Here is a 9876-nt window from a genome sequence, read left to right as displayed (position 1 = left end):
TTCGTGTGCATTTTACACAAATGGGTCCCAAATAATCATGGTTAATATGAAGAATATAGCTATGTTCAAATTGGTAAGAGATCTGGAAGCAGAGGCAAGAGCATCTTTCCATATGAGCTTCCATTATGTGAAATTATGGCTCCTATTCCATATGAGGAAGCATCACTAACTATTAAAGGGACACTATTCTATTCCTATAAACTAAAATCCTGCAAATCTGATCCCTACTTTGCCACCTACTTCTTGGTAAACTTGGATAAGTCACAATTTGTGCCTCAGGTTCCCCATCTGTAAAACAGGGATTTCCTTATGTGTGAGAAATAATTCAAGGTGAGTAAAAGGCTTTGTTATATTAGTGGTGTACAGTATTGTACTATTGTAAATTGCAGATGGATTTGCCAAAACTCCAGGGAATTGTCCGAATGAGATTAAAAGGAAGACACGATTATTGTAAGATGTGAACTTTAATTGAATTGCGCATGCTTGATATCGCACATGAAGAGTACATTATAAAAATCAAAATTACAATCTGTTCAGAAAATACTTTGCACTGAAAGTGCTTCACATTTATTCCAACAATGGTGGAAAAGGTCCTTTAAGATACACTGTGGTATAGAGTTTACTAGCAAGCAAAGAATAAGGGAGGGATAATATTTGGAAAGTTTTGAATATGTAACATGGGGAAAAGACATTGAGAAATCAAATACAGGATCATTACATAACGGCTCACTCAACAAATTCTTCTTATAGCAGATGCCATAACACTTAGTAAACATTAATCCATTTTTTTGAGAAACCGAAGTGCTGTTGTTGTAATTGGTTTGATTTGATATTTCTCTTCCATGACTCATGAAGCAGCACATTGAAATACTGAACAATAAATCTGACTGATGTAAAAATACCTTGAGCTTTTCTGAAAGATGTGACTAGGGAGCACTAGCTAACAAAAGTTACTTCTTGTTTAGAAAGAATAATTCTGTGGACCAAGCAAGACAAAGATAAGAGGAAGCAAAAGCAAGATTAGGAAACAAGCAGGTTTGTGCCCTCCATCCTTTTTCATTCCAAAGTTGTTTAAGCTTCTATTTATTTTCTTTATTTCTGAAAGGGGAAAAAAAGAAAAGTAAATGCGGAGAAAATTGGTGTCTTGTTAGAACTATACTACTTGAGCTTGTGAAAAATCACTTAATTTCTGTGCCTTGTTTTCCCATCTGTAAGATGGGGGATAAAGATAGTCTCAAACATTAGTTAGGACCTGTCATAATTTATGAGAAAAAACAAACCAAGCAATTATTATAATGATCACACACACACACACACAGAGCTTTTCATCCACGGCCATCCGTTGGTTTTATACAAGCAAGAAATGGGACAGGCCAACAGTTTTGATAAGGCGATTGTACAGAGGGTAAAATAAAAAAGGAGTGACCTCTCTCATTTGAAAATAGACAAGCAGCATGTATAATTTTTCCTGAACGGACTTTGTTCAGCTTTCAGCTATATCGCTAACCCTAAGCTTAGTCCTAAAATGGCCTAACTGATTAGATAGCATTGGCTCAGAGGACTTTGCCTGACAATTTTAATCATTAAATGTGAGAGATTGTTCCTGGTGTAATGCTTTGTATATTAATGCTCAAGAGTCGCAATTTGGGAGTTATTCTCACAGTATCCTTTATTTTGGCCACATGGTACATTTTCTAGTTTTATATTGCACAAAACCCATAACATTTTAAAGACCCAAAAGTAAATGCTCAAAAATCAGGAAGGGAAATCTTCCTGTTTAAATGTTAGATCATTAAGAATGGGATTTTCCACAGCCTTCAGCACTGCCTTAAATCTCTGCCCACTGGAAAAAAGTTCATACATCAACTTTTTAAAAAGAAAAAGTTCACAGCTCTTAGCCTTGTGCTTAACACCTTGCTGGTTGCAAAGCAATAAAGTGTTAGTTCGTAGTTTACAAGCTGTTGTTCTGGCTTCACCAGTTTTAATTTATTTTTCAGATAAAAGAATGAGCCTAGTCATCAGTGTAGAGATTTGGTCTTGTGGTTAAAGCACTGTGCTGGGCCTCGAGATCTGAGTTCAGATCCTGGTTCTGCTATGTACTTGATTATGCAATTTGACAAAGGTCACAGAGCATGCCATAAAGTGCTTTGCTGAATCAGTATTTTAATTAGACTTGTTTTTCTCATTTACAGCTGCAAAGCAAGTACTTCCTTACCTTACAGGGATATAGTAAAGATTAATTAATTTAACATTCATGAGAACTCAGATATCACACTGTTAGGGCCATGGAAACACCCAAAGAAAGTATCAACCAGAAAGCTTGGTTTGTGGAGGTCAGTTTGAGCAAACAAGTTTCTTAAAATTTAAGTGGGGATATTGTTTTTTATTTATTTATTTATTTAGCTTTTGTATTAATTAAAAATGACTAGATGAATTTTTTCAATCTTTCCAGGATAGTTTCTTTCCTGTCTGAGACCCAGCTGTGAACTGCAGGCAGGAAGGGGAATTTTTCAGGGAAGTATGAGCATGATAAAACAGAGTATTTAGAATAAAAATTCAAATATAACTGTAACTACACCTCGTGCACTCACACTGTTGTATAACAAAAACATTAACTTAAATGAGGCAGCTTCATACAGATAGTTTCAAGATTAAGTCTCTTAAATATGAACTGCTACAACTTGGGGCAGTTCTGCAAACATAAAAACATAAGAATGTCCATACTGGATCAGACCAATAGCCATTTAGGCCAGTATCCTGTCTTCCAACAGTGGCAAATGCCAGGTGCTTCACAGGGAATGAACAGATGAGGTAATCATCAATTGATCCATCCCGTCGACCATTCCCAGCCTCTGGCAAACAGCAATCCCTGCCTATCCTGGCCAATAGCCATTGATGGACCTATCCTCCATGACCTTATCTAGTTTTTTTTGCACCCCGTTATAGTCTTGGCCTTCGCAACACCCTCTGGCAAGGAGTTCCACAGGTTGACTATGTTTTGTGTGAAGAAATACATCCTTTTCTTGTTTTTAGACTTGCTGACTATTAATTTCATTTGGTGACCCCCCTAGTTTGTGTGTTATGAGGAGGAGTAAATAACACTTCCTTATTTATTTTCTCCATACCAGTCATGATTTTATAGACCTCTATCATATCCCCCCTTAGTCATCTCTTTTCCAAACTGAAAAGTCCCAGTTAAATTAATCTCTCTTCATATGGAAGCTTTTCCATACCCTTAATCATTTTAGTTGCCCTTTTCTGTACCTTTTCCAATTCTGATATATCTTTTTCGAGATGGGGTGACCAGATCTGCACACAGTATTCAAGATGTGGGCGTACCATGGATTTATAAAAAGGCAATATGATATTTTCTGTCTTATTATCTATCCCTTTCCTAATGATTCCCAACATTGTTAGCTTTTTTGACTGCTGCTGCACATTGAGTTGATGTTTTCAGAGAACTATCCACAATGACTCCAAGATCCCTTTCTTGAGTGGTAACAGCTAATTTAGACCCCATCATTTTATATGTATAGTTGGGATTATATTTTCCAATGTGTATTACTTTGCATTTATCAACATTGTATTTCATCTGCCATTTTGTTGCCCAGTCATCTAGTTTTGTGAGATCCCTTTGTAACTCTTTGCAGTATGCTTTGAACTTTAGTATCATTTGCAAATTTTGCCACCTCATCTGTTTACCCCTTTTCCCAGATCATATATGAATATGTTGAACAGCACTAGTCCCTGTACAGACCTGTGGGGGACACCACTATTTACCTCTCTCTATTCTGAACACTGACCATTTATTCCTACTCTGTTTCCTATCTTTTAACCAGTTACTGATCCAGGAGAGGACCTTCCCTCTTATCCCATGACAGCTTACTTTACTTAAGAGCCTGTGGTGAGGAACCTTGTCAAAGCTTTCTGAAAAGCCAAGTATATATCCACTGGATCACCTTGTCCACATGCTTGTTGACTCCCTCAAAGAATTCTAGAAGATTGGTGAAGCATGATTTCCCTTTACAAAAACCACCTTGACTCATACCCAACAAATTATATTCATTGACGTGTCTGATAATTCTGTTCTTTATTATAGATTGAACCAATTGGCCTGGTACTGAAGTTAGGTTTACTGGCCTGTAATTGCCAGGATCACCTCTGGAGCCTTTCTTAAAAATTGGCATCACATTAGCTATCCTCCAGGAATCTGGTCCAGAAGCTGATTTAAATGGCAGGTTACATACCACAGTAAGTAGTTCTGTAATTTCACATTTGAGTTCCTTCAGAAACTCTTGGGTGAATACCATCTGGTCCTGGTAACTTATTACTGTTTAATTTATCAATTTGTTCCAAAATCTCCTCTGACACCTCAATCTAGTACAGTTCCTCAGATTTGTCACCTAAAAAGAATGGCTCAGGTGTGGGAATCTCCCTCACATCTTCAGCCATGAGGACCGATGCAAAGAATTCATTTAGTTTCTCCACAATAGCCTTCTCTTCCTTGAGTGCCCCTTCAGCATCGCGATCGTCCAGTGGCCGCACTGGCTGTTTAGCCGGCTTCCTGCTTCTGATGTACTTAAAATATTTTTTGCTGTTACTTTTTGAGTCTTTGGCTAGCTGTTCTTCAAATTCTTTTTTGGCTTTCCTAATTATATTTTTACACTTCACTTGCTTGAGTTTATGCTCCTTTCTTTTTTCCTCAATAAGATTTAACTTCCACTTTTTAAAGGATTCCTTTTTGCCTTTAATTGCTTCTTTTACTTTGTTTAGCCATGGTGGCACTTTTCTGGTCTTTTTACAATGTTCTTTTTAATTTGGGAAATACATTTAAATTGAACCTCTATTATAGTGTCTTTAAAATGTTTCCATGCAGCTTGCAGGGATTTCACTTTTGGCACTGTACCTTTTAATTTCTGTTAACTAACTTCCTCATTTTGTGTAATTCCCCTTTCTGAAATTAAATGCTACTGTGGTGGGCTGCTTTGGTGTCCCAGCCCCGCAGGGATGTTAACTTTTATTATGTCACTCTTATTAAGCAGTTAAGCTATATTCACCTTATGGACCAAATCCTGTGCTCCACTTAGTACTAAATCAAGAATTGCCTCTCCTCTTATAGGTTTCAGGACTAGCTGTTCCAAGAAGCTATCCTTAAGGTTTCAAGAAACTTTCTCTATGCATCCTGTCCTGAGGTGACATATACTTAGTCAAAATGGGGATAGTTGAAATCTCCCATTATTATTGAGTTTTTTTTAAATTTTATAGCCTCTCTAATCTCCCTGACATTTCACAATCACTATCACCATCCTGGTCTGGTGGTCGGTAGTATATCCCTACTACTATATTCTTATTATTCCAGCATAGAATTACTATCCATAGAGATTCTATGGCACAGTTTGGTTCATTTAAGATTTTTATGTCATTTGACACTATGCTTTCCTTCACATACAGTGCCACTCCCCCTCCGATACTACCTATTCTGTCCTTCTGATATATTTTGTACTGTGTCCCATTGATTCTCCTCATTCCACCAAGTTTCTGTGGTGCCTTTTATATCAATATCCTCATTTAATTAGAGGCACTCAAGTTCACCCATCTTAGTATTTAGACTTCTAGCATTTGTATGTAAGCACTTAAAAATTGTCACTTTTTAGCTGTCTGCCATTATGTGATGTAATTGAATGGTACTCTTTCATTTGACTGTTTCTCATCAGATCCTACCCATATTTTATCCTCTTCCATCCTCTCCTTCTTATTAGGATATAGAAAATCTCCATTAATAGACCCTCCCCTAAGGGATGTCTCTGTCTGAACCACATGTTCCTCCGTACCTGTCGGCTTTCCCCCAGCCCTTACTTTGAAAACTGCTCTATGACTTTTTTCAATTTTACGTTAATTGATGACTACTTCTACACATGCACATAGTTCCATTGATTTCTGACTACTCATGAGTAAGGGTTGTGGGACTGGGTCCTATTAGAGGCAAATAATTTAAATGAAACTTACTGGTTTTGTATCTTTCTCAGGAATCTCTTCATCCAGGTGGCCTCAGGATTCACACACAATTTCTGCCCTGTTTTTAGTTTGAGTCTGAAAAGCAAGAAGAGTTTAAGCTTTCATTAAATACAGTACTCTCGCCAAATAAATTAGCAGCAATAGCCATTCCTCAAACAGGCAACTTATGGAGCAGAGTTCAAACTATTCAGTATGTAGAGGAATTGGTAAATAGCAATAACTCTGCATGACGTGAGGAAGAGTACAAGTTTACATTTGTTCAAAGAAAAACAAAATTTCTGATTTAACATGTACCATATGTGATCATTAGGGTCCTCTTTTAAAGCTCTGTTTCTGCAAAGTCAATGAGACAATGTGCGGTTACACTGGTATAAATTTGCACATGCTTCATCAGGTATCAGGTATTCATCATGATAATTAAACATAACATAACTGCACATTCAAGGACAATTGTGTGATTGAAGGAGCGGGATCACTGGATTAATGCAAGTACTAGCACAGGTGTTCTTACTTTGGGCATTATATCCTACTGTTTGTACATGATTTGTATAAATACAAAAGTGACCAGCTTTATACCTTTCCAGTTATATGGCAGCTGAAATACAAAAGGTATATACTGTGTAAGTGAATCTACTTTAGTTATGAAGAGGACACCAGTTACACTAACAATTAGAGTCTCGGGACATCCAGGCGAGGAACTCCAGAGTATAGCTAAGCACCTCAGTAAACATGGCTTTTCTGTTTTTTTTCTCCTTATGGTACCCCGCTGGCAGTGATGGGAGATGGAGTAGTAACAAGTAGCTCACCACATTTTGAGAGAACCATGACATATAGGTTTGCAAACAGGGAATTTGATCCATCTTTCAAAAGCGGACCAGTCAGTAAAGAATAATCTCATGGCGTAACAGAATTTGGCCCAGGGTATTTACTGAGGCTGGAAAACTAAATGCATAAGATGGGCATCCTTAAAGTGGATGGTCTGACTGCTTCTACTGGTGCTAATGGAATCACCCCATTCTCAAGAGAGAGTTCCACAGGTCTGAAACATTCTGCCAGTTGTAGAGAGATTCTAGGTTCATTCACTAGAGCTGGAAAATGTCAATGTAGAAATAATTTTTTGAAATTTAAGTGGCCTGTAATATAGAGGTTAGACTAAATGATCTGTTGGTCTCTTCTGGCCTTAAACTATGAATTCTCATTTGAGCTAAGGACTTTTACATTACTAAAGCAGCTAATGGGATTTTTTAGTGAACCAATTCTGGATTGTTTCCTCTATTGTTCTGATCAGCTGATCAAACTATTTCTCCAAGTCAGAATCCATGTGCAATGAGAAACAACTTATTTTGGAAAGTTTGTCTTATAAAGGGAAGTGGAAGAGTGTGTGGTGCAACCCTTAATGCACATTATTGGTGAGATAAATGTTGATACCAGTGGACTAAGAGAGTCCAGGGGAAGCTCTTCCTGTAACTATGGAGTTTTACGGACTTAAAAGCAGTTTATGCCACTTACATCATTTCTGTGGTTCTGCAGCCACCCCCTGGAGGAATGATCTCAATACTTTCATATCTTTTTGGATGTATAAAGTCTGACGTCTGCTTTGTGCATCTGCAGTTGTTATAGGAACCATTGGTTTCCAGGATAGCTGTGGAGCAAAAATTCATCAAATTAGATGTAATTAAGGGATATCAATGGAATAAGTAATTTACACCAAGTTAATGAGACAGAAATCCTTGCTTTCTAGTACATTCATGGAATTTTAGCTACAACTAATGGAAATTATTATTATACTTGTATTTCTAAAAGCCCCTTTCATTGGAGGCTCTCAATGCACACTACTGACTAATGCAGTACTCCTGTGAGGTAGGTGGTATTATTCTATTTTATACCTGGGGAATTGAGGCACAAAGGGTCAGCTTCTGAGACACTCCAGCAGTAGCTTTATTTAAAAAAAAATTGAGAGAGAACTGGAGGAGTAAGGTACTATGCAGCATGAATAAAAGCCAGATTTGTAAAGGTATTTAATAATAATAATATATTGATTTCAATAAGAGTTTGGTGTTTTTGAAAATACCACTAGGTGCCTTTCTGCATCTTTAATTGCATTTTTAAAGTATTATTACTGTAGTGCCTGGAGGTCTCAACAGAGATCAGGTTCCCATTGTGCTAGGTGCTGTACATACACATAAGAGACAGTCTCTTCCCCCTCTCCTGTTTATTTGGATTGTAAGTTCTTTGAGGTAGGGAAGCACAGGGAAGCAAAGTGACTTGCCCAATGTCACACAATAGGTGTCAGAGCTGGGAACTGGACCCAGGTCTCCAGACTCCTAGATCAGTGCCCTATCTGCTGGAACACACACTGCAAATCTGACAAGAGAAAACCATTTTTAATGGTTCCCTTACTCTTTCAAGAAGAGTGAATGCAACCCATCCACCCCCATCAAGAAGTGAAGTACTTACCAGCATAAACAGAGTGACAGATCACCAGCAGTGAGAGTAGCAGAATAGCAGTAGGGAATCTCATTCTGGCTAGAGCTGTCACAGTTGAACTCTCACAGCAAGTTGAATGTCTAAGGTGTCTGGGGCTTTTGGTGGAGAAAAGGCTCCTATTTATGTGGGAGCTTCACACTAGGGCAAGATCAGCACATTGTATTTTTAGACATCAAAGCTGAGAATTAGCATCATCTTCACGGGCCGTTTCCCAGACATTCCCCTGAGACGAATTACTGAATTTGCAATATTGTTGATACTTATTAATTCCTTCTGCTGATTGTATTTTGCTGATTTTAGAATTCGCTGAGACAGCAGAGGGAAAAAACAGCATAATGGAAAAAAAAAATACTTTCCTTACGCAAGATATTGAAATATTCTTTAATATTTCACCACAACATTTACATACAATGCTGGTTATTGTTTTCATGTAATAGTTCTCCCACATCCTTAAATGTTTTAAAACCCTACAATAAATTTCTTGTCTACTTTCGTGTATTGTACAGGACCAGACATCTCCTGTCCCAAAGTGCCTGCAGTCAGACAGACATGACAATTAGCCCTCTATAGAATCAGTGAAGCCCACATTAAATGGATTAAAATCTAGCTAACTGGCCTATCTCAAAGTTAATGGGAAATCATCACTAAATGGCAGTGCTTCTAGAGGGGTTCCGCAGGGTGAGGCCTGATGCTATTCAGCATTATAGTTACTTCCAGATCATTGATAAAGTCACGGCTGATAAAATTTGCAGATGACAGAGTGTTATATAACAACGAGGGCAGTCCTAGAGTGATCTGGGTTGCTGGGTGACCTGGGCCCATTCAAACAAAATGTGCATTAATATAGCCCCATAGAAAATATTATGTATCTAGGAACAATGAAGGCAAGCCAGACCTACAGAATGGGTACCTGTACATTGGAACGTGGTGACTCCAGAAAGGTGTTAGGAGGTCACGGTGGACAAGCAACTCGGCATGAGCTTCCCATGTAATGCTGTGGCACAAAGGACTGATATAGTCCAGGGATGTCGAATCAGGGGAGTGGTGAGTGGGAAAAGTGATTTTTACCTCTATACATGGCACTGGTGACAGGTATTGGAATAAACAGCCTTGCTGATGCCATGTTTTAGAAACAGGTTGAAAAATCAGGGGGTGCAGAAAGCAGCCCCAATAATTTGAGGTTGGAGAAAATGCCTTGCAAAGAGATTTAAAGAGCTTGATCTGTTTATTTTATATACTGTAAAAAGACAGAGGTGACTTGATAAGTACCTTCATGAGGAGAATATACTGGGTACTAAGAGCTCGCTGACCTTGGAGAAATGTAACTACCATCAATGGCTGGGAGCTGAAGCCAGACACATTTAAATTTGTTTT

At 38.0% G+C, this 9876-nt stretch overlaps 1 protein-coding gene across 1 annotated transcript; it reads right to left on the bottom strand.

Moving 5' to 3' along the window:
• Positions 1-473: 473 nt before the first annotated feature.
• LOC137159184 (permeability factor 2-like) lies at positions 474-8574 on the bottom strand. The gene is made up of 4 exons (XM_067557379.1): positions 8473-8574; positions 7525-7657; positions 6007-6090; positions 474-1098 (listed from the first exon to the last, which is right to left on the bottom strand). The coding sequence occupies exons 1-4, from the start codon at positions 8534-8536 to the stop codon at positions 1080-1082; spliced, it is 300 nt and encodes a 99-aa protein (XP_067413480.1). The 5' UTR covers positions 8537-8574; the 3' UTR covers positions 474-1079.
• Positions 8575-9876: the final 1302 nt, after the last annotated feature.

Source organism: Emydura macquarii, unplaced genomic scaffold, assembly GCF_026122565.2.
Source record: "Emydura macquarii macquarii isolate MOO-44397 ecotype Brisbane River unplaced genomic scaffold, CSIRO-AGI_Emac_v2 contig_1790, whole genome shotgun sequence".
Lineage (NCBI taxonomy): Eukaryota > Metazoa > Chordata > Testudines > Chelidae > Emydura > Emydura macquarii.
This window is presented reverse-complemented; position numbering and strand designations above follow the sequence as displayed.